At 41.3% G+C, this 26041-nt stretch overlaps 1 protein-coding gene across 1 annotated transcript in view; it reads left to right on the top strand.

Moving 5' to 3' along the window:
* The window catches only part of tph2 (tryptophan hydroxylase 2 (tryptophan 5-monooxygenase)), a 94970-nt gene that overhangs the window by 53284 nt on the left and 15645 nt on the right, over nucleotides 1-26041 (top strand). The window contains exons 4-9 of the mRNA XM_034175755.1: nucleotides 2156-2256; nucleotides 4845-4912; nucleotides 11027-11223; nucleotides 19153-19288; nucleotides 19416-19542; nucleotides 25195-25290. Coding sequence (XP_034031646.1) covers nucleotides 2156-2256; nucleotides 4845-4912; nucleotides 11027-11223; nucleotides 19153-19288; nucleotides 19416-19542; nucleotides 25195-25290 — 725 coding nt within the window. The remainder of the gene's footprint in view (nucleotides 1-2155; nucleotides 2257-4844; nucleotides 4913-11026; nucleotides 11224-19152; nucleotides 19289-19415; nucleotides 19543-25194; nucleotides 25291-26041) is intronic.

Genomic DNA, 26041 nt, shown 5'->3' with positions numbered 1-26041 from the left:
TTTCAGAAAAAAAAGACCCACCTGGTATTGAACAAAGTGCACGTTCTTAAGAATTTAATGTGTTTTGCATATTTTTTCTTTCATTCGGCAAAAAAAGCTTTACTTCTGGACTAAAAATAACTGAGTCATTGGATTAACTCAATTCAATTATGTGCAGGATTTCCATTTAATAAATATATGTAGCCACAATTCAAATAAAGCACATCCATACAAGAAAATTTTATTTAATTTAGTTTGGGACTATATTTATGGAAATCCAATCGAATGAGTCAGTTTTTTTTTAGTGTGACAGTATGTTAAGGGTTAGAACCCTGGAACTCTAGGAACTGGACCCCAGAATGCAGATGCCAAAACAAGAAGGAACAGGATGCAAACAAACGTCAGGGGAAAAACAACAAGGTGACATTAAACCCCAAAATGCTTCTCAGATTAAAAGGGAGGTGATGTGACGAAAGATCAAACAGTCAGAGTACTGTGCAAAGAAACTGGAGAAACTGGAAAAAAAATCAAACAAAAAAAAAGTGTTTACAGAAAGCAACTGTCAAAACGTGACAGCGAGGGAAAATAATGATAAAGATCAGCGCTTCAGTGAAGTGATCAGAAAACTTCTGTCTCAGAGAGACACGTGGCAAAACAATCGAAGTGACACTTAAATAACAAACGGAATTAATGACCAAACCAACAGGTGTGAAGTGGAACACAGGAAGCACGTGGGAAACAAATCGATCAGTAAACAATGACAACAAAATAATTGGATTGGGTGGAGAAATAAACTGAGCATGAAATCTAGAAATCCATAACACAATATCGTGATGAATCACAGAAAAAGATCATTAGAGAAAACCTGAGACTGTTAAACACAAGAAGAAATAAACACTACACGTGCAAGAGGCGGAGCCTTCACATGACAGCTGTCAAAACAAAACAAGCAGCTGAGCGCGAGCCGACACAGAACCAAAGGAAGAACGAACCGGATCACAACGACCAGGGAAACCCCGAGATGCTGCGCGAGAACGAACGAAAACCCCAGTGCGCGTGCACAGCAGAAACGAGTAAGAATCACGGCACACTCTCACATACACCGAAAAACACGCACTTACATCACAGACACACTGGATCAACCACGCACATATTAACACCTACTCAGGCACGCACACACACACACACACACACACACACACACACACACACACCACATACAGCACATGCATTAACTTCACAGACACAACCACAGATGCAGACAATGAACAGAAGCGAGTGGGAGGCATGTTCACACTCACACACACCTTCAACCAGAAAACAACAAGAGGACAGACAGGTGAGCACTAAAACACAAAAGGACATGGGGACAAGGGACACATCCAAAACAACCCAACAGAACCGAACCACAACAAGGCGATTTGAAACAAAACTCATTGTTCAATTTATCCCCAAACATGCCATCAATAAGAATTTAAATAAATAAATCATGTACTTAAATAAAGGTCATGGGTTCGATTCCCACCTGGGGTCTTTCTGTGTGGAGTTTGCATCTTCTCCCCCTGTTTGCCTGGATTCTCTCCGGCTCAGGCTTCCTCTCACATCCAAAGACATGCAGGTGAGGTGGATTGAAAACTTTAAAGTTTAAATGGTCCGTACACTCTAAAACAGTGGTGTCCAAACTGATTCCAGAAAGGGCTGAAAAGGGTGCAGGTTTTTTTTGCAGCCACTGACTCCAGCAGGTGATGTCACTGATGAACTCATCCCACCTGCTCAAAGTGATATTAATCAGTGAAATCACCTGCTGGAGTCAGTGGCTGCAAAAAAACCCCGCACCCTCTCGGCCTTTCTGGAATCAGTTTGGACACCACTGCTCTAAAACATGTTGCGTTTAGTTACGTCCACTTGCAGCTTCTCTTTAACATAAAGAGCACTTACAAGTTTTGGATGTTGAGTTGAGTTGTAAAGATGAGTGTAGGTGTGAACGTGTTTGTTTGTCTGCATGTGACCCTGTGACAGACTGGCATCCTGACCAATGTACCCCGCCTCACACCCTGTGACTGCTGGGATAGGCTCCAGCCTCCCCCCCCCATGATCCTTAATTGGAGTAAGCGGTTTAGGGACAAATTCCCTTTTGTTGCTAGTGTTTGTTTTTCTGGCTTTGTTTCATGATCAGATGAAGATGATGTTCCATGGTTCCCGATGAAAATCTCAGAGTTGGACGAGTGTTCTCACAGAGTGCTGATGTACGGATCAGAGCTGGACGCCGACCATCCTGTAAGTGACACCAACTTTGTCTTCTTCATTTTAGTCCTGATCACATTATTACTAAAATGATCAAAAGTAGGTACCCTAAAGTGGTCATGTCTTATTACTGAGAAGGAATTACTACAACTCAAAGCTTTTGAACCCTTTTTTTTCCCCCCACTGTTCCACTTTTTTCAAAAGTGTGTTAAGCCAGTTAGAATGTCTATTGTATTTCTACATAAAGCTATTTAAAAGTAATAGTTACAAGATAGATTAATTTCATTTAGTTTTTTTTTTCAGTATTACAGATTTTCACCAGTTTATAACCCCAATTCCAATGAAGTTGGGATATTGTGTGAAATGTAAATAAAAACAAAATACAACGATTTGCAAATCCTCTTCAACCTATTGAATACACCACAAAGACAATATATTCAAACTGATAAACTACCTTGTTTTTGTGCAAATATTTGCTCATTTTGAAATGGATGCCTGCAACACGTTTCAAAAACGTTGGGACAGTGACATGTTTACCACTGTGTTATTGTTGTATGGCTGGGGGGCCTGGCTGCCTTTTTGTTTCTGTCTTTTGTTTTTCCTTCCAGGTGGCTTGCATTTGGAACTGAGTGGCTGTGTTGCTGAGTTTATCAGGACCTCACCCTGATCACCTGAGGCTGATCACCTGCGGCTCATCAGGACTCACAGCTGTGGTGCATCTGCATGGATTGGAACATGGTGGCATTTAAGACTGGAGTGCACAGTGTGTATTTGCCAGAGACTCGACCTTGTGACCAGACGGGTGAGATCCTCGTCTCGGGAGCCATCTCATCATCAGTGGATGCAGAGAACGTCCAGGTTTGATGCACGGTCTGTGAAAGAGGAGGGGGTGAGGTCTCACACTCGTCAGCACACTTCCTGAGGTACGTTAGATTTTGTGACTAACATTTATACAGTCAGTAAATGTGGTGTCCCTCACACCTTTATTATATTGAGCTGTATGTTAGTCATGTATCGGCTTCCACTGCAGTGGAGTTTTGTGAACTGGATGTTCCATGCCTGCAGGTTGGGAAGCTGATTAGTAATCAAGCCAGGAAGTGTTTGCTGTTTGTACACCTTTAAGTGTTCTCTCTGTGTGTAGAGTGTGGACTCACATAATGGTTCCTTCTTTCACAGACTCGGTTTGTTGCGGCCACCTGGGGGGTGTCGGCGGGGTTCTTGGGTCCGAACAGCTTCTGGCTCCGGACCGTTAGCGCTGCTGGGAGCGCACCACGCCAGACCGCACTTTTTGTTATTTTTGTATCACTGTTATGTATTAAATTCAGTTAGCCTTTGTACCGTGCTCTGCTTATTTCATACTGGGTCCTTCAAACGCTGGTCGGTTCTCCGAGCTGCGTCCGACACATAACAGTTATATCACCTTTCCTTCTAACAACACTCAATAAGCTTTTGGGAACTGAGGATAGTAATTGTGAGTGTCATTATTGGGTAGAAAAGGAGCATCCCCAAAAGTCTCAGCTGTTCACAAGCAAAGATGGGGCGACAATCACCCTTAGGTTACAGCTGGTGATCAGCTGTAACCTAAATGTCAATTTTAGATTCATGTCTTCCTACCTGGTTGACAACCTTTGAGTGCATGTGTTGGAGCGCTCACTTACATCTCTGTCTGATGCCTCCAACTCCATCAACATTTCCTGCAACTTCAGTGCTTTATTATGTCCCCAAGCTTACATTAGATCTAACATTAAATTCCTGGGTGCTAATTTGGCTTCTTTCTCGAATGATGTTGTCTGTGTGGCCCAAACCTCTTATAATTTTTGATTGTACAGTTCCTTCTGGTTCTATGATTCTTTTCAAGACGGCTGCTCAGGAGGAACTGGACTTGTGCAGAGCCAAACCTGTGCTCCAGAAGCCTTGGCATAGAGTTTGTTTCCCTGCTAGTTCGTTCCTTTGGCCTCTCCCTTGTTTTCACTCAGGGTCTCCACAGCAGATCCAAGGTGGATCTGCGTGTTGATTTGGCACATTTTACACTGGGTGCCCTTCCTGACACAACTCCACATTATACAGAGAACGTTCAGAGGTGGCTTTGAACCAAGAACCTTCCACTGTGTAAACAAGCACACTTGGCCACCACTGCTGCTCTGAATTCGTTTCCCTGCTCTTAAACACAAACATACCCCTGCGTTTGATGTGAGGCCCTTAAACACAGTCACTGCTCCCTCATTAACCTGGAGTTATGCCAGTTAGACATTCAGAAGCTTCTACACAAAATTTTATCAATTAATGGAATGTTTCATGCTGTTAAACTAAACTACTGAAAATCTGAGAAATCTTAAACTGAAATAAATCTTGTAACTATTTTTAAAAGTAATTCATGTGTAACTGCAGTAGACATTCTACCTGATTTAATACACATATTGATTTAAAAAATGAATATGTGTTTGGGGAAAATGGAATTTGAACATGTTTTTTTTTTAATCCAAGTTGTAAATAAACTTGTCTTTGCAGTTGTAGAATGTGATTCACATTTTGTTTCAGTTGTAATATTTTAGTTTTTAAAGGTGTAAAACTATTTCTGAAGCTGGAACCCCCCCCCCCCGGCTCTTGTTTTTTGGCTGCAGGGCTTTAAGGATAATGTTTATCGCCAGCGGAGGAAGTTCTTTGTGGAAGTGGCCATGAATTATAAATTGTAAGCAACATTAACTCTGATGATGCTCACATCACTGCAGTAATTAAACACTTGTATGAATATAAATCTTATTGTAAGCACTACATTTATTGTGGCTCAGGTTAGCTGAGCGCTGTGAACAGCTGTGAACAGCTGTGTCATATTTAAGAACAGCTGTGAACAGCTGTGTGATATTTAATGGCACTGCTACGTGTTTGCTTGATTTCTATCATGAAGCATAAGATTTAAAACCCAGGGTAGCTGTACTTGTAATTCTAAGAATAGTTTCATTTTATCATAGTAACCAGTGGTGGGCACAGTTCCGATAATCCAATAACCGATAATTATCGAAGATAATGTTTTCATTATTGGATTATCTTTTCAGATAACTCTGAAAACCATTATCGGACTAATTATCTTCCGATAAATTTTTGTCTGATACTTTTTAGACCATTAATGTGGTAAACAAATTTTAACAGCTACAAACTCTTATAAAATTTAAAAACAGTTGAGCACCTACTTGTTAAATGTTTTATAGCTAATGTGTAGTTCTACCCTCTACAAAACAGAGGAGAGCTGCTTCTAGAAGAAACTGCCCTATCCTCTGCGGGCAAAGGAGAACTGGTCACAAAAAAAAACCCCAAAACTAATTTCTTTTAACTCCATACTGATATGACAGCAATATCACCCAAGTCATCCAGAGGCATACATTTTTAACTTATGGTTCAAATTTTAACCAAACTAATTTCAGACAAGTTATTTCAATTAATGTCACATCTGAAGTGAAAATATCAGATATATGTTTTAGTTTTAAAGTAATGCGCTAATTTTTAAGGTTTTATTGTGGACATGCTGTGTCCAGGTGCATTATGGGTATAGGATAATCTCAGTACGTTCACGATCAGGCTGCACGGATAACAGCATTAAACTCTAGTGCCTAAAACTCTTGTGAATATATTCTCTGGGTTTATAGACGTTGTTATTGTGTTTTGCGTTTATTAAATTCCACACATCTTAAACGTAGCAGAGTAGCAGCAGACAGATTATCTGGAATTTTGTTTTGGCAAGTCTCTGCTGCCATGTATTGGCCAGTAGTGTTCATGGCAGTATTCAAACTGAAGCTGGGCTGATATTTTCAATCACCGTACTCGGTTCCAGCTCAAACACGTCGGACTCATGTTTCCTGAAGCAAAACGTAAACAGAAGCTTTTTTGTCAAACTTAATTTACAAAAACTCTCGATGGGAGACATCAAAGTTTAAACAAAAAAAAAAATTACAAAACAGGTCTGCAGTGTTTGCACAGGCACAGTGCGAGAGCTGGTCGTGAGATGTTAAATGCAGCTCGTTACTCCATGTATACTAACCGATGCAGGACGCACGATTAACCTGAAACTCGGTGCAATCCAAAAAATTCTCGCACCAATGAAAAATCAACTGAAAAAGGGCCAAAACTCACACTGGCTCCAGTAGATCATGGCAGTGTTCTATTTATTTTGACACTGGTTATATCAGATGGTTATCTAATTACAACTTGGCTTTTTTTTTTTTTGAAAATGCCTTTTTTTTTTGGCATATTTTACAAAAGCACATTTATCTGTAAACATAAACACACGACACACCTCACATTAACGTGTTGGTTTACATAACCAATCAGTGTTAGCGGAGGTACATTTTACCCAGAATGCCATCTGTCTATGTTTGTTACAAAACTTCAGAATTAGTGCATTATTCAACATTAAAAGATATATGTTATATCTTTATCTTCCAGAACCGGAAGATAAAGAATCTTTATCTTTATCTATATCTTCCAGCTTATTAATTAATCCAAAACCCAGACAGAGCTTTAATTCATTTGAAAGCTTGACTCTTAGTCTTGTCCATCCAAATTGGAAGTCCCAAAAACCAGTTTTATTTGTTATTATCTATCGTCCAGCTGGTTGTTACTGTGAGTTTCTCTGTGAATTTTCAGACCTTTTGTCTGACTTAGTGCTTAGCTCAGATAATTATAGTGGGCGATTTTAACATCCACACAGATGCTGAGAATGACAGCCTCAACACTGCATTTAATCTATTATTAGACTCAATTGGCTTTGCTCAAAATGTAAATGAGTCCACCCACCACTTTAATCATATCTTAGATCTTGTTCTGACTTATGGTATGGAAATTGAAGACTTAACAGTATTCCCTGAAAACTCCCTTCTGTCTGATCATTTCTTAACAACATTTACATTTACTCTGATGGACTACCCAGCAGTGGGGAATAAGTTTCATTACACTAGAAGTCTTTCAGAAAGCGCTGTAACTAGGTTTAAGGATATGACTCCTTCTTTATGTTCTCTAATGCCATATACCAACACAGTGCAGAGTAGCTACCTAAACTCTGTGAGTGAGATAGAGTATCTCGTCAATAGTTTTACATCCTCATTGAAGACAACTTTGGATGCTGTAGCTCCTCTGAAAAAGAGAGCCTTAAATCAGAAGTGCCTGACTCTGTGGTATAACTCACAAACTCGCAGCTTAAAGGAGATAACCCGTAAGTTGGAGAGGAAATGGCATCTCACTAATTTAGAAGATCTTCACTTAGCCTGGAAAAAGAGTCTGTTGCTCTATAAAAAAGCCCTCCGTAAAGCTAGGACATCTTACTACTCATCACTAATTGAAGAAAATAAGAACAACCCCAGGTTTCTTTTCAGCAATGTAGCCAGGCTGACAAAGAGTCAGAGCTCTATTGAGCCGAGTATTCCTTTAACTTTAACTAGTAATGACTTCATGACTTTCTTTGCTAATAAAATTCTAACTATTAGAGAAGAAATTACTCATAACCATCCCAAAGACATATCGTTATCTTTGGCTGCTTTCAGTGATGCCGGTATTTGGTTAGACTGTTTCTCTCCGATTGTTCTGTCAAAGTTATTTTCATTACTTACTTCCTCCAAACCATCAACATGTCTATTAGACCCCATTCCTACCAGGCTGCTCAAGGAAGCCCTACCATTAATTAATGCTTCGATCTTAAATATGATCAATCTATCTTTATTAGTTGGCTATGTACCACAGGCTTTTAAGGTGGCAGTAATTAAACCATTACTTAAAAAGCCATCACTTGACCCAGCTATCTTAGCTAATTATAGGCCAATCTCCAACCTTCCTTTTCTCTCAAAAATTCTTGAAAAGGTAGTTGTAAAACAGCTAACTGATCATCTGCAGAGGAATGGTCTATTTGAAGAGTTTCAGTCAGGTTTTAGAATCCATCATAGTACAGAAACAGCATTAGTGAAGGTTACAAATGATCTTCTTATGGCCTCAGACAGTGGACTCATCTCTGTGCTTGTTCTGTTAGACCTCAGTGCTGCTTTTGATACTGTTGACCATAAAATTTTATTACAGAGATTAGAGCATGCCATAGGTATTAAAGGCACTGCACTGCAGTGGTTTGAATCATATTTATCTAATAGATTACAATTTGTTCATGTAAATGGGGAATCTCTTCACAGACTAAGGTTAATTATGAAGTCCACAAGGTTCTGTGCTAGGACCAATTTTATTCACTTTATACATGTTTCCCTTAGGCAGTATTATTAGACAGCATTGCTTAAATTTTCATTGTTACGCAGATGATACCCAGCTTTATCTATCCATGAAGCCAGAGGACACACACCAATTAGCTAAACTGCAGGATTGTCTTACAGACATAAAGACATGGATGACCTCTAATTTCCTGCTTTTAAACTCAGATAAAACTGAAGTTATTGTACTTGGCCCCACAAATCTTAGAAACATGTTGTCTAACCAGATCCTTACTCTGAATGGCATTACCCTGACCTCTAGTAATACTGTGAGAAATCTTTGAGTCATTTTTGATCAGGATATGTCATTCAATGCGCATATTAAACAAATATGTAGGACTGCTTTTTTGCATTTGCGCAATATCTCTAAAATTAGAAAGGTCTTGTCTCAGAGTGATGCTGAAAAACTAACTCATGCATTTATTTCTTCTAGGCTGGACTATTGTAATTCATTATTATCAGGTTGTCCTAAAAGTTTCCTGAAAAGCCTTCAGTTAATTCAAAATGCTGCAGCTAGAGTACTGACAGGGACTAGAAGGAGAGAGAATATCTCACCCATATTGGCCTCTCTTCATTGGCTTCCTGTTAATTCTAGAATAGAATTTAAAATTCTTCTTCTTACTTATAAGGTTTTGAATAATCAGGTCCCATCTTATCTTAGGGACCTCATAGTACCATATCACCTCAATAGAGCGCTTCGCTCTCAGACTGCAGGCTTACTTGTAGTTCCTAGGGTTTGTAAGAGTAGAACGGAAGGCAGAGCCTTCAGCTTTCAGGCTCCTCTCCTCTGGAACCAGCTCCCAATTCGGATCAGGGAGACAGACACCCTCTCTACTTTTAAGATTAGGCTTAAAACTTTCCTTTTTGCTAAAGCTTATAGTTAGGGCTGGATCAGGTGACCCTGAACCATCCCTTAGTTATGCTGCTACAGACTTAGACTGTTGGGGGGTTCCCATGATGCACTGTTTCTTTCTCTTTTTGCTCTGTATGCACCACTCTGCATTTAATCATTAGTGATTGATCTCTGCTCTCTTCCACAGCATGTCTTTTTCCTGGTTCTCTCCCTCAGCCCCAACCAGTCCCAGCAGAAGACTGCCCCTCCTTGAGCCTGGTTCTGCTGGAGGTTTCTTCCTGTTAAAAGGGAGTTTTTCCTTCCCACTGTCGCCAAGTGCTTGCTCACAGGGGGTCGTTTTGACTGTTGAGATTTTTCCGTAATTATTGTATGGCCTTGCCTTACAATATAAAGTGCCTTGGGGCAGCTGTTTGTTGTGATTTGGCGCTATATAAATAAAGTTGATTTGATTTGATATCTTAACTTTGCACAAATGACAGAATTGACATTAATGGAGTTATTCTGTCAGTATTCATTTTATTTACACCAAACCATAAGTCAGCATTGCTTTATTTTCCAAGACCTCAGTCTGATGGCTAGAGGTGGGCGATACCGGGAATTCTGGTATTGATTCAATACCAAGTAAATACAAGCCCGGTATCGCCGATATCGATACCGATACTTTATCATATTTAAGCTTCGTAGATCCAAAGGATCCAAAAGACCTAGGATAGAATTTCGCCAAACATTGTATGTGACAACAAAATACTTATCACAATCAACATTTTTGTTTAAAAAAATATCACTCAACACAACTTAAAACAAAATCTCCTGAGGTAGAGGGCTGACAAACCACAATAAAAGGGTGTGCTGCTCCTGGTTGTGTGACACAGCGCAGCACTGCTCTTACAGACAGAGAGTAGACTTTGATGAATCTGCATCAGTCAGTGTGTGCGGGAGAGAAAAAAAGCTTGAGTATCGATCTTTTTACACAAGGATCGGTCAATATCAATACCACCATTGGTATCGATATTATCAATATTAGGATCGATCCGCCCACCTCTACTGATGGAAGCATTGTGATTGAGTAGAGAATTGAGCTTTGTAGTTCATCTCAGCTGTGTTTGTTCTGGAAGCCAAGTAGTAAATTGAAGCTTCCTGCAGGGGGTAGGACAGTCAAAGACAGAAGTGTTGACTCATTGTTTGGGTCTGTGGTCGCCTTTGGTGCTTTCAGAAGCGATTGTGGTGTTAAACTCAAAATCAGCTTGTTAGTAGTTGCAAGTGTACTGGAGACAGTACTGGAATTTATCGGTTATTGGTTATCTGTAACTTCCGATACATTTTTGGGTGGTTTATCGTTTTAACTTTATCAAAGATAACTTTTTCAGTTATCTGTTTATTTGTTATTGAAGTTAATTTTTTGGTTATCTGTACCCACCACTGACAGTAACAGACTTGTTTACGTGTTCGTCAGTGTTGTAGTATTCATACACAGTAAATTTTGCTGAGTAAAATCTACTCTGCCGGGATAACATTTGGTCCCAGTCTAAATCGAGTAAAATACACTCCATTATAGAGTGAAATCAGCTCTACCATCTTATCAAATCAAGCATTTCTACTCCAATAAGAGTTGATTTTACACTGTGATAGAGTATATTTAACTCTATTTGGACTGGGACCAAATGTTTTCCCAGCAGAAGTGTTTGCAGTAACTTTCATGCTTGCTTCACTCCAGCGGGCAGCCCATCCCTCGGATCGAGTACACTCCAGAGGAGATCCAGACTTGGGGTGTGGTCTACAGGGAGCTCACCAAGCTGTACCCAACCCACGCCTGCCGGGAACACCTCAAAAACCTGCCGCTGCTCATCAAGCACTGTGGCTACAGAGAGGACAACATTCCCCAGCTGGAGGACGTTTCTCTGTTTCTACGAGGTTTCACTTTCACGCCGAAGGCTATTTACTAAATAATAACAGCTTCTATCAGACAGTAAATCTAACGAATTCCAATAGATATGATGGAGGCAGCATTTGCATCAAATGGAAATTGCAATAAAAATGCAATCATTTTATAAATTTATTGATAAAGTAAAATTTACAAGCGCAAGGACAGCCTGCTGCACACAGAGGGCAAGAAGAGAATCACTGCTTTTGTCTGTTTGCAGATTTTACATCAGACAAGGCTTTTTGGTGCACTGCAAGGTTAGTTTTTCAAATGTAATTGTCTGGTTATTCAGCCGTCCTAAACGTGTTGCGCGGTTATGTTTTTGAAATAATGTTTTGGGTGTTATAGCTGCTGTTTGTGAATGCTGACTTTAGTAGTCAAACTACTAGTTAATGAGTAATGTAACGTAGCATCAGCCATAATGATCACTGTGCCTAGTAAATATTGCACTATGCCGTGGTGTCCTATATACTTGAACATGATAGAAAATATCATAATCATAACAGTAACAATAATATAGCTAGCCCCAATATCCCATGCAACAGGATGTGGGTGCTCTATTCCTACGCATGTCCAGAGGGCCGGGGGTGTCTGCAATCTGGCCAAAGGCCCTTTGGAATATGCATGGGAGTCTCTGGGTGTGGGGGCCCTCCAGGGTCCTTTGGTATTATTGTATGTTGATGCTGCTGTTGTCCTATGGTACTTGGGGTTGTAGGTAGATGCCAGAAGGGCATTGGGTCATGGGGTGGTGGGGATGCTATGCTGCAGGATTCCTCTGGGTGGTATGGGTCACCTGGGAATAGTGCTTCCTTGGCACTGGCATCTGGGAAAGCCAGTTCTTCCACTCCAATGCAGGGACTTTGACCCTGGGGGGCCCATGCCTGTTGCCTGCTCTTCCTGGAATGGTCGGTCCAGGTGGGGGGAATTAGCCTATTCTCTCTTTGGGTTTTTTTTTTGTTTTGTTTTGTCTGGATTGGGGAATGAACATTTGTGTTCTACATCTCTTGCTCACATGACTGCTTCACTCCTGTGTGTAGGAAGACTGGGTGCACTCTTTCATTGGGTGACTTGCCTGTGCTCTCCAATTTTGATTCTTGCCCTGTGGTGGTGCGGTATAATGGTTGTGTCCCTGTGCGTGTCCTCTCCCAAAGAGGACTTACCAGTATACTCATTCATATAAAATTCTACATATTTCTATGGTTACTGCTTGACCACCACCTCAATTAAGCATGGCTTGTTGATTTCTCTCTGTCTCATCACTGTCCTTGTTAGAAATCTGTTATTATTGTAAAAACTGTTCAGTATCCCAGTGGTGGATAACGCTGTTGTGGAGTGACAGTTGCTAATCTTGTATTGGTCATGTCACACCTGAGTTTCACACATCTCAGTTCTAACAACAACAACAAAAGCACATTGACACATCACATTCACAAACACCTGGAGCTGGCCTGCACATTGAACATCTACTCCAAGTCCCTCCTGGATATTTAGTCCTGGCCCTGTCCTAGTACCCTGCATACATCTCATAGGCAAGAATTTTTGACTGCTGTTTGAGTAACTGGGTCTCACACAGAATCACACAGGGAGACATTAAATGTTAACAGTGAATGGCCGCCAGGGGGCGTTTTTCCAAAATGGCCATCAATCAGATGTCAGAATTACAGCTTTTTAAATTTTTTTGTCCTATATCTTAATGTGACACCTCTATACAAGGGTTTTTAAACATGCAGAACTCAGTTCTGACCTTATGTTTGAGTTTCACATGATCATTCACATGATTCTGAGATGATGTTTTAACAGAATAGAATACGGTAGAACAGGAAAGACAAACTTTATTGCAGTGAACATAATGTACAATATAATTTTAATACTCATATTATCAGTCAATTTAATAATACTGTATCAACTTGATACCATAAATGTATAATATCCTATTACCATACAGGGGCGTCGGATTGGGGAGGTAAAGGGTACTATGTACCCCAGTGCCAAGGCATGGGGGGGCCCTACAAAACTGGCATCAAATACATTTTTGTGTTGCATGTTATTAATGTGCATACAATGTTGTAAAAGAATGTACTTATACGATACAATACACTTTATTGTCCCCAAAGGGAAATTGTCTTAGACTTCAAGTGCTCTGCAAACATTTCTGTTGCAAAAATCAGTAATACAACAACAAAACAGTACACCGCTTGCATGCTTATGGAAAATACATCAGCCTATTGCACATTTCCCATAATATAATTTACAATAAAACAGCATAATAAAACAGATAAAAACCAGATTAATTCAAATAAGTTAAAGTACACACCTTACTTATACACATGCACATTCTCTCACACACACACACACACACACACACACACACACACACACACACCACACACACACACACACACACACACACACACACACACACCACACACACACACACACACACACACACATACATGTGTGCACATATACACATATCCATATATATGTATACACATCCATGCACAAAGCCCTTAACGCTGCTCCCGGACATCCCCTGCAGCATTCAGGAGTCTGACTGAGGTAGGAACAAAAGAGTTCTTGTATCTGTTCAGTTTGCACCTGGGGACTCTGTATCGTCTCCCAGATGGTAAAAGTTCATACTCCTGATGGAGGATGTGGGACGGATCAGAGTATTTTCTGTACTTGCCTATAAACAGACTGCTCATAGATGGGCAGAAGGGGAAGGGTTCCAGTCCTCTCCATAACCTTCATAGCAGTCTGCGCCAGACGAGAAAGATTTGATTTTAGCTGGACCGATAAGTTCTCATACCATGCTGCCATCCCGTATCTAATGATGCTCTCCAACACAGAACACCCTAAGTCAACGTAAAAAAATACAGTCTTTGCTGTAAGCATGCACACAAATGATCAATATGGGTTTCCCAGCTAAATAGATTATCTCAGCGAACACCTAGATATCTATAAGAGCTTACCTGGCAGATTTTTTGATCATGAACTACAACTGGAGTCTGGTCCCCAACAGACTGAGGATCTAGAACCATCTCCTGCGTTTTATTTACATTTATAACCAGGTGATTGACATCACACCACTGAACAAAAGACTCCACCTCAGAAAAAAAAAAGATGAGGGATCTTTGTCCTTGTGCAAGAGGCTGAGGATGGCAGTGTCATCAGAAACTTAAAAATAAGGTTACCGGGGAGACGACTGCTGCATTCGTTTCTATATAATGTAAACAAAACAGGGGAACTCACACAACCCTGAGGTACTCCTGTACTGATAGATCTAGAGTCTGATACTGTGTTGTTTACTTTAATGTTCTGCGTCCTATTAGTTAAAAAAGAATAAAACCATTTCACAATAAGCGGGTCTACAGTCATCTGAGACAATTTGCTTAACAACAGATGAGGCCGCAAAGTATTAAATGCAGAACTAAAATCGACAAATAAGGCGTGCATAAGCCTTGGGGTCTTCAAGATGCTTCAGGGTCAGATGGGTAATACTATTAATTACATCGTCTGTACCTCATCCATGTCTGTAAGCAAACTGCAGTGGATCCAGTTCAGAGCTGATGTCGGCTTTCAATATAGAAATAATATATTTCTCCAAACATTGAACTACTACAGACGTTAATGCTACTGGTCTATAAGCATTACTCTCAGTTGGATAGGGTTTCTTTGGAACAGGAATAATAGTAGATTTTTTTTCCCAGAGATTAGAAGTGTGTGTGTGGTGTGGTGTTGTGTGTGTGTGTGTGTGTGTGTGTGTGTGGTGTGTGTGTGTGTGTGTGTGTGTGTGTGTGTGTGTGTGTGTGTGTGTGTGTGTCTACAGACTGCTGAAAAACTGGGCACCAAGCTGGAGTGAGTTCTTCTGCACAGGTCTTTAGAAGAAAAGCAGAAATGCCATCAGGGCCTGTGGATTTACCCTTACAAACCCGACTAAACAGTAACTTAATTTTATAGGGGTCAACTCCCAACTCAACCTCAGTAACAGGAAGAGACACATGATTACATTCCAAAGAAAAGTCCTGAGTTTCAAACCTGAGAAAAAAATCATTAAGTTCATCATGAGTTAGAAAGTCTTTCCTCTCCATCGTTGTGTTAACTGCAGCTTTCATAGAATCCCAAAGCCTTCTTAAGTCCATAGACCTAAAATTTTGTTCAGTGATGTTCCTGTGTTTCCTTCTTGTCTCCCGCAGCAGTTGGTTGAGTTCTCTTTGAACTGTTTCTAAACCAGCTCTATCATGATTTTTAAAAGCGATCTTTTTCTGATTAATACAGTCTTTTACTTCTCTAGTCATATAAGCCTTGTTGTTGGGATACACAATGATAATTTTTTTGGGAACCACACAGTCAACACAAAACTTAATATAGTCCATTATTGTTTCTGTGGCCTCATTTATGTCCAAATCATGAAAAATATTCCAGTTTGTGCAGAGGAATGAACCCTTGTCCATGTAGAGACGGTCTTTGTGTTATGTGTCGGACGCAGCTCGGAGAACCGACCAGCGTTTGAAGGACCCAGTATGAAATAAGCAGAGCACGGTACAAAGGCTAACTGAATTTAATACATAACAGTGATACAAAAACAACAAAAGAAAGTGCGGTCTGGCGTGGTGCGCTCCCAGCAGCGCTAACGGTCCGGAGCCAGAAGCTGTTCGGACCCAAGGACCCCGCCGACACCCCCCAGGTGGCCGCAACAAACCGAGTCTGTGAAAGAAGGAACCATTATGTGAGTCCACACTCTACACACAGAGAGAACACTTAAAGGTGAACAAACAGCAAACACTTCCTGGCTTGATTACTAATCAGCTTCCCAACCTGCAGGCATGGAACATCCAGTTCACAAAACTCCACTGCAGTGGAAGCCGATACATGACTAACATACAGCTCAATATAAAAAGGTGTGAGGGACACCACATTTACTGACTGTATAAACGTTAGTCACAAAATCTAACGTACCTCAGGAAGTGTGCTGACGAGCGTGAGACCTCACCCCCTCCTCTTTCACAGACCGTGCATCAAACCCTGGACGTTCTCTGCATCCACTGATGATGAGATGGCTCCCGAGACGACGATCTCACTCGCTGGTCACAAGGTCGAGTCTCTGGCAATACACACTGTATACTCCAGTCTTAAAATGCCACCATGTTCCAATCCATATAGATGCACCTCAGCTGTGAGTCCTGACGAGCCGCAGGTGATCAGGGTGAGGTCCTGATAACCTCAGCAACACAGCCACTCAGTCCCAAATGCAAGCCACCTGGAAGGAGAAACAAAGGACAGAAACAAAAAGGCAGCCAGGCCCCCCCAGCCATATAACACTTTGTCTGAGGTTTCCTTCTCTTGAACACAGTCTTGTATGTAGGAATTAAGTGGACTGTATGATGATCAAAATTTGACAGAGGCGGCTTCATTGTAGAACTATATGCATTGTTAATATTTCCATAGCATTTGTCTCAAACCTTGTTATCTCGAGTGGCACACTTAACATACTGTTCAAAGCCGGGAGAGACAGGACGGAACCCACATTCCATTTAACCATTCATCCATTCACTGCCATGAAATTTGTAGGGAGGACTGGAAACTCTTCCCTGCACTCCAACAATCAATCAATCAATCAATCAATTTTTTTATATAGCGCCAAATCACAAGCACAGCGAGCTTTGTCAGATCCTTCCCACATCCTCTATCCTGAGTATGAACTCCTACCGTCTGGTAGACGATACAGAATCCCTCAGTGCAGACTGAATCGCTTTAAAAATTCATTCATGCCAACGTCAATTAGAGTCTTAAATAATGGTTCCTGGGATAGGTAGTAGGATTGTGCATTAATGACATGGTGGCATTGCTATTCATTGTTATTTATTCATTGTCAGCATTTTCCTTTTAACCATATGTGGGAGACGGCTGTGCAATAGGGGTATGTGTTTTAGGGATATGTGCAATATGCATGAATCATTTGTGTGAGACTGCTGTGTAATAGGGGTATGTGCAATTTGGATATGTGTATTGGGGATATGTGCAATATGTATGAGCCGTCTGTGCAGCTCTTGGAGTCCAAGACAAATTTCCCTGAAGGGACAATAAAGTGTATCGTATTGTATTGTATCAAACTGTAGCATTTGGCTCCCCATTTAGAGCAGAGAAATGAGTTTTATTAAGCTCAGTGTTGTGTGTTGGGGGGTTTGGCTGGACATTTTGGTGTTTTCTTTTCTTTGCTCTCCAGGTGGTATGCAAACTGTTTTTTTCTGTGGAGAAGGTGCTGGCGGAAGAGACCTTCACCTTCATCAGAACTATTGGCTGCACCTGCGGAGGATGTTCACGTGCAGGCCTAACGACTTGCAGCACCTGTGGATGATGCTCACGTGCAAACTTAAAGACTTTCAGCTGAAGCAGATAATGAGATGGCGTTCTGCATTTAAGCCATGAGTGATTCGAGCAGAATTGCCAGGAACTCGACCTTGTGATGTTTGTTTGTGAGACGCTGAGGACCACGCCAGGGTTTGACACATCGTGCCTGTGAAGGAGGACGGGTGAGGGACACATGCTGTCAGCACACATCAGAGGTGATGATTGTCTGAATAAGTGTTAACTGTTGTGTGGGCCGCTGAAGAGGAGGTACTGCTGGCCCACCACCACCAGATGGCGCCCTGCTTGGAGTGCGGGCTCCAAGCACAAGAGGGCATCGGAGCCGCTGGAAGTGACAGCTGTCACCTATCAACACCAGCTGTCACCCATCACCACCACTACAAAGGCCGGACTGCAACTCCACCTCCTCGCCGAGAAATCAACTACCAATCAGGTAATTTTCTCTGCTGAACAAAAACATTGTGTAATAGTCTGAACTTCTTTTGCAGCCGATTGGGATTGGGATTGGCGTTTGGTGTGATCAGCGACGGCTTCGCTTCACACTCCAACCAGATAAGTGGTTAGACAGGAGCTGCACGAGTGTGTGATTGGAGGTGGAGGTTCTCCCTCCTTTACTGAATACAGACTGTGGGATTACTGAGTGTGCGACCTCACACTCATCTGGACTGTCTCTGTTCTCTGCCAGCAGTACCGGGTCTGACTGCTGAAGACAGCGGCCACCTGGGGCGCAGGGCTTGGCGGCTCCGGTGTTCTTCAGCTCCGTTGGAGGTGGAAGCTGTGTGGATCCGGCTTTTCTCTCGCCAGGCGTCTTCTGTCGTCGAGCCTGCCCACACGTCACCTGGTGCATGATTGACAGTCACTGTATTGTTATTGTCTGTACATCGTTGTGTGATTCACAACATTAAATTGTTACCTTTTGGCTATTCCATTGTCCGTTCATTAACGCCCCCTGTTGTGGGTCCGTGTCACGACACTTTCACAACATTAACAGTAATTTGGTATTTTGTTACGCAGTATATTTGAACATTGATGAGAATTGTGCAGTTTGCTCCTCACTGTCGTGGCGGACGGATTGATGATCCTCCACCTGTTGTGAGAAGCTGCTCATTTACATAAAGTTTAAATTCAGACCTGAATGTGTTGCTGATAGTGTGTGCCTTTGAAGGATATTTATTGTAGCTCTGTTGACTTACCTCACCTTTTCCATCCTTCACAGAGTCAGTTTGTCGTATCCACCTGGGGGGTGTTCGGCGGTGAATCTGAGTCCAGAAGCGCCGGGCTTTGATCCATTTGGGTGCTGGAGAGCGCGCCGTCCTTCACCTCGCCAGACAACCGAACATTTATGTTGTACACAAATTATTGCACAGGAGGGAAATAAATTTGTTTTGTTTTTTGGAACCGTTTTCTGGTTATTTAGCGCTGGGCCCTTGTCAGATGCTGGTTCGGTTCTCTGACCCGCGTCAGCATATAAAACTCAGACCAACTTCAGTGATTGCCATTGTTTAATTTGAGAGCTGTGCATGCAGTAATACTTTATTTGTTTGTTTCAGAGCGGTCTGGTTTCTCTGTTCGCCCTGTGGCCGGATATCTTTCTCCCAGAGATTTCTTGGCCGGTCTGGCCTACAGAGTGTTTAACTGCACTCAGTATGTCCGTCACTCCACCGACCCACTGTACACACCTGAGCCGTAAGTTCCACATGTTCTTGCCAATTGTTGTTTTTGTGCATTTATGTTTCTGATGGCTAAAATCAGGTGATAAAAGAACAACGCAAGCTTAACTAATAAAGCCATGTTTGTGATGTTTTCATCGCAGCGACACGTGCCATGAGCTGCTGGGCCACGTGCCACTGCTTGCTGATCCCAAGTTTGCCCAGTTTTCTCAAGAAATTGGCCTGGCGTCTCTTGGAGCCTCTGATGAGGATGTTCAGAAACTGGCCACAGTACGTTTGAAGACATATGCACACACTTCAGTTTAAACTTCAGCACATCACAAGTTTCATAAAACATATCATAATAAATCATCAAAACTATAACACAATGCTAAAATACCCTCAGCCAAATGAGCAATGTCTTCTTTATAATTTGAAGTTGTTTAACTGGTATCCTACTGCAAATTATATACATATATATATGAATTGATTTGGCACACACAGGTCAAGAGCAACAAAAAACATACAACAAAAGAAAGAAATAAAATAGTCCAACAATGCACCTGTGTGCCCGAAAGGGTGTAGGCAGAAGCAAAAGCTTGTAAACGCCTACCCCTTTAACCAAAATTAATGCGCTTGGTTTCAGTACAGAAGGTTCCAGGTTCAAATCCCACCCCTGCCATATTTCTCCATGTAATGGAGTTGCGTCAGGAAGGGCATCCGGCGTAAAACCTATGCCAATTCAACATGCAGATTCACCTCGGATTTGCTGTGGCGACCCCGGGTGCAAACAAGGGAGCAGCCAAAGGGACTTACTTTACTATATAAAATTATACATACGAGGTCTGTGAGAAAAGTATCTGACCTTATTATTTTTTTTTTAAAAACCATATGGATTTGAATCGTGTGATTACATCAGCCAAGCTTGAACCCTCGTGGGCATGCGAGAGTTTTTTCATGCCTGTCGGTGACGTCATTTGCCTGTGAGCAGGCTTTGTGGAAGGAGTGGTCCAGCCCCCTCGTCGGAATTCCTTTGTCTGAGAAGTTGCTGAGAGACTGGCGCTGTGCTTGATCAAAATTTTTTCAAAAACTGTGAGGCACATCCGAGAGGACACCATTCGAGAAATTCAGCTGGTTTTCGGCTGATGAGAGATTTTAGATTGTTTCTATCGCTGTAAGGACTTCCCACGGAGCGGGACGTTGCGCAGCGCTAAAAGGAGATTTTTTTTAATGAAAGACGTGCAGACGGATTGGCACGTTGGCTCGCACCCGGCGCGGCGCGCCCGCCACAGGAAAAACACCTCCGTTGGAAGCCTTAAGGACAAGTTGGAACATGTCCAGCTGTTAAACAATTTCTCAAATACTCACTCAACTGAAAGCCACCAAAAGCCGCCTGGATTTTACAAATGGTTATCAACACGGAGGTGTTTTTCCTGTGGCGGGCGCGTCGCCAAGCCATCCGCACATCTTTCATTAAAAAAATCTCCTTTAACAGTGGAATGTCCGGATAAACTGCTGATTCCAACCTCTTCTGAAAGTTCTCTGTTCTCTCACGACGTCCTGGGTCAACAGAGGCTTAAATTTGGAGGTTTTCAGCTTGAAACAGGCTGACGACGTCGCCTCGGAGCGCTGCGCGACGTCCCGCTCCGTGGGAAGTCCTTACAGCGATAAAACAATCCAAAATCTCTCATCAGCTGTTAAAATTTACACCGAAAACCAGCTGAATTTCTCGAATGGCGTCCACTCGGATGTGCCTCACAGTTCTTGAAAAAATTTTGATCAAGCACAGCGCCAGTCTCTCAGCAACTTCTCAGACAATGAAAATCCGATGAGGGGGCTGGACCACTCCTTCCACAAGGCGTGCTCACAGGCGAATGACGTCACTGACAGGCGTGAAAAAACTCATACATGCGCACGAGGGTTCAAGCTTGGCTGATGTAATCACACGTGATTCAAATCCATATAGTTTTTTTTTAACTTTTTGTGATAGTTCGAATCTTTGATTTCTGAAATAATAATGTTCCTTGTAAATTGTAACTGGAGTCCCTCATTCCAAACAGGTCCTGGATGTGTTGTGGCAGAACATAATTTGTATTATAATGTAATCAATCAAGTCCCAAAATTTCAAAGCGTGCATATGGATAAACAAAGGATTAGTTGGCTCACGATAATGTTTTTACTAATAATTGTTATAGCTTTCTTTTGAAGTAATAAAAATTTCATTTCAAATTTCAATTAATTCCAAAAACAGCATTTTCAGTTTTAGAAGTCTTCATTTCTTGCTAGCCTTTATATAATATATGACAAAGAGGTATTATTTACACACAAACAAACAGAGTTTACAGCTAGCTAGACTAGCCTGTGACGTCACCACGCTAATGTCCGTGATATGTCTTGTAAATCACTCCAGAGGTGTCATCAGGTTCCAAAAACAGCATTTTTCAGTTTTAGAAGTGTTCATTTCATAACTTAAAATGTTTTCTGGTAAATTTAATCATCTGTAACTCGTCATCACACCATTAAAATAGTAGAATCAGATTACTTTGTTACTCATAAATAATAACAAATGGACATAAAGACAAAAACAACAACAATATCCTCTCAATGGGATTTCTACAGAGGGGTAACTTGTAAGTCAAACCATAATCAATAACTTTAGGAACGAAAACAGACTTTTTTTTCTTTCTCCATTGCAGGTAAAATACTGATTGAATGTCTATGCACTAAATAATTATTTCCCCCCTGATTTTTCATTGGACCTCTCACCTGTCTGTATTTCCTATAATTTTGCACCTCAGTTAACTAATGACGTGCCATTAGTAAAACTGAATGTTTTATTAATCATTAGAATTCAACGCTTTTCCATCTGCATCAGACGCTCAAAGCGCTTTACAATAATGCCTCATATTTATATTTTTTTCTTATTTTATTATTATTTTAAAGTGCCCCTGAAATTGCTATTGAAATTGAAATCAAACAACTGCAAGCTACAATATAACTGTTATACAAAACATCCATGAATTGCAGATTTGAATAAACATACCCTCACATGCTAAATGTCTGTCATTAGATAGAAAGCACATACACATACTCTGAGCACGTACACAAAGGAAGGTAACAAGAAAACCACATAAATGTTCAGACGGCTCATGAAACAGTAAGAAACTCAAATCTCACATCAAATAATTTGATTTGGCACATTCACGCTCTGCTATATTCACTTAATCTAGTTTGGTAAACCGGCCCAACATACCTCAGTTGTTTAAATATTAAACAGTATATACTGTAAAATACAATACAGTTAATTTTATATTGTGTTAAATTAGCTATATGTTTTGTTAAACAACCAGGTTATGTGGTGAGGGCAAACAAAACATTAGATTAACTACATATATGTTGTAATTTGTTAAAGTGTAGACTGCATCACGCAGGCACACAAAGAACAAGGTCAGATTCAAGTCACTTCAGCTCGTAATGTGAATGCAGCTCATTCCATTTTATTACACATAACTTAATTTCTATACTTATTTGTTTAGGGGTTTTTTTTTTGGTATCTGTGGATTTCTTGGGTTGTTAGCGAAATAGAAATAGGTTTACAAATAGGTTTACTTGGAAAAATGGTGATGTGTTCAATACTTACAGTGTATCCTAGAAAGTATTCACAGCAATTCACTTTTTCCACATTTTGTTATGTTACAGCCTTATATCAAAATGGAGTAAATTAATTTTATTCCCTTAAAATTCTACTCACAACACCCCATAATGACAACATAAAAGGTTTTTTTTTATCTCTGCAAATTTATGAAAAATAAATAACGAAGAAATAACGTGTACATAAGTATTCACACCCTTTACTCAATATGTTGGCAGCAATTACAGCCTCAGGTCTTCTTGAATATGATGCCACAAGCTTGGTGCACCTATCTTTGGGCAGTTTTGTCCATTTCTCTTTGCAGCACCTCTCAAGTTCCATCACGCTGGATGGGGAGCATCGGTGCACAGCCATTTTCAGATCTCTCCAGAGATGTTCATTCAGATTCAGGTCTGGGCTCTTGCTGGGCCACTCAAGGACATTCACAGAGTTTTCCTGAAGCCACTCCTTTGATATCTTGGCTGTGTGCTTAGGGTCATTGTCCTGCTGAAAGATGAACCGTCACCCCAGTCTGAGTTTAAGAGCGCTCTGGAGCAGGTTTTATCCAAGATGTCTCTGTAGTTTGCTGCATTCATCTATCCCTCAATCCTGAGTAGTCTCCCAGTTCCTGCTGTTGAAAAACATCCCCACAGAATGATGCTGCCACCACCATGCTTCACTGTAGGGATGGTGCCTACTTTCCTCCAAACATGACGCCTGGCATTCACGCTAAAGAGTTCAATCTTTGTCTCATCGGATCAGAGGATTTTGTTTCCACTGTTCTGAGAGTCCTTGAGTTGCCTTTTGGCAAACTCCAGGTGGGCTGACGTGCTTTTTCTTTTTATTAAGGAGTGTCTCAGAGGTCTCCAGTCAATTCCTTTGACTTCATGCTTGGTTTAAGCTCTGACATGTCAACTGTGGGATCTTATATGTAGACAGGTGTGTGCTTTTCCAAATCATGTCCAATCAACTAAATTTACCCCAGGTGGACTCCAAATAAGCTGTAGAACATCTCAAGGATGATCAGTGGAACCAGGATGCACCCGAGTTCAATTTTGAGCTTCATGGCAAAGACTGTGAATACTTACGTACATGTGATTTCTTACTTTTTTTTGTTTTTAATAAATTTGCAAAAAATTTCATAAAAATGTTTTTCATGTGGTCATTGTGGGTTACTATGTTTATAATGTTGAGGAAAAAAAGTGAATTTCATCCATTTAGTAATAAGGCTGTAAAATAATAATTAAAAAAAAAAAGTTGAAAAATTGCAGTGCTGTGAATACTTTCTGGATGCACGGTGTTTTACTCGCTGTAGGAGGGAGTGATTACTAGACACACAGATTTTTCTCCTCCCCATCAGACATGGGTCTGATTGGGAGAACGGTGGTTTAGTGGTTAGCACTGTTGGCTCACAGTGAGAAGGTCATGGGTTCGATTCCCACCTGTGGCCTTTCTGTGTGGAGTTTGCATGTTCTCCCCGTGGGTTTCCTCCGGGTGCTCCGGTTTCCTCCCACATTTAAAGACATGCATGTTCAGTGGATTGGAAACTTTAGAACTGTCCAGGTCTCCCTTGCAAAAGAGATCTCAATCTCAATGGGACTAACCTGGTTAAATCAAGGTTTAAAAAAAGTGGATGCTGGGGTGCAGGCGGTGCCCAGCACCAGCTTTGAAGTTGCAGCAGCACTGCTGACAGACAGAGGGGAAGCTGGGAAATTGCCCGTCTAATTTAGATGCAGTGATGTCGAGGCTCATTTAAACAATATGTTTTCGTGGAAGATATGTGGTAATTGTGTGAATGAGGCATGTTAGTGTACATGCAGCTCGAGCTGTCTGCCAGAACTAGCTCACGAGTTTGCTTCATTTGTGCAATCTAGAAAATCAACCACATTTTTAAAAACTTTACCTGTAATCACATTATGTCTCTTTTGCTTTTTCTGTGAGCGAATACACCTATTATTATTATTATTAGTCCGATTAAGTAATCCCATTGCACTTGTCATTTTCCACCAAAGCCTGGTAACGTGCTATCAGCCAATGAAAGATGAGAATTTCTAAATGTTATTCAACTGCAGAAGAAAATTGCAGATCATCTGCTCAAATGGAGCACAGCTCAAATCTTAAGATCAGATTCTGTTTGGAAATGTGATGATAATCCATGTTTTGTGTTTGTCTTGCAATAAAATGATCCAGATGTCCAAAGGTGGGTTTTATGATCTGACACGAGCGCCTGTTGTAGCACCGCTGCACCCAGACACACACATGTAGCTGTGTATGTTTCTTTGTCATGAGGACTGTGTTGTGTGTCTCACCAGTGTTACTTCTTCACCATTGAGTTTGGCCTGTGCAAACAGGACGGTCAGCTTCGAGCTTATGGAGCTGGTCTGCTGTCCTCTATTGGAGAACTGAGGGTAAAACACACAAACACACACCACTGACTCACATTCATTTAACCAACACCATAACAATGTATACAATCAACAGGATGTACAAGGCAAACAAACACAAATGAGGAAATATGTTGGTGGAATAACTAATTTAACAAAACAGTAACCAAACAAACCAGATGTTAAAAAACAGCAAAACTAAATACCAGGATTAACAGAGGAGTGGAGCAGAAATACAATCTTAACTGAATAAAACTGAGGCAAACAACATGATCTGACAAAATTAAAAGAGCAAAATGTAAAGAAATCCTAACTGGTCTTAGCTTGAAGCAGCAGCAAAATGTATATAACTGCACCATTTATCAGGGCTTGTGAACACAGATGATGATCATGTGTAATGGACCCTTCACACAACATGACTGAGGCCGAATGGTGCACGAAGGAGGATTCAAATGCCCCTCGTGAAAATTCGGAGCCACCTCAACTGCCCCGTACAGCAGTCGCCACATCCATTCGGGCACAGCACATGCACTCTACATTCGCATGTCGCTGAAGCCGGAAACCCATTTGAATGGCAGGCAAGGTGAGGTTGCACTGCCATCTGATCGTGCTCGCAGCATTCGGACGGCATGTCAAACAGCCAAGGGGCAGCATGAAATCATTGGCCACGCCAAACCTTGGCCGAATGGCGCGATCGAGGCAACCATCACACCAGCGGCCGAATGACGGTGAATGTCGTGCGAGCATTCCAACACCACCACAACAGATAAAAAAT

The sequence above is a fragment of the Thalassophryne amazonica genome, chromosome 8 (genome assembly GCF_902500255.1).
Source record: "Thalassophryne amazonica chromosome 8, fThaAma1.1, whole genome shotgun sequence".
NCBI classification, from domain to species: Eukaryota; Metazoa; Chordata; class Actinopteri; order Batrachoidiformes; family Batrachoididae; genus Thalassophryne; species Thalassophryne amazonica.
Note: the sequence above shows the minus strand (reverse complement) of the source record. Positions and strands in the feature narration are given on the sequence as shown.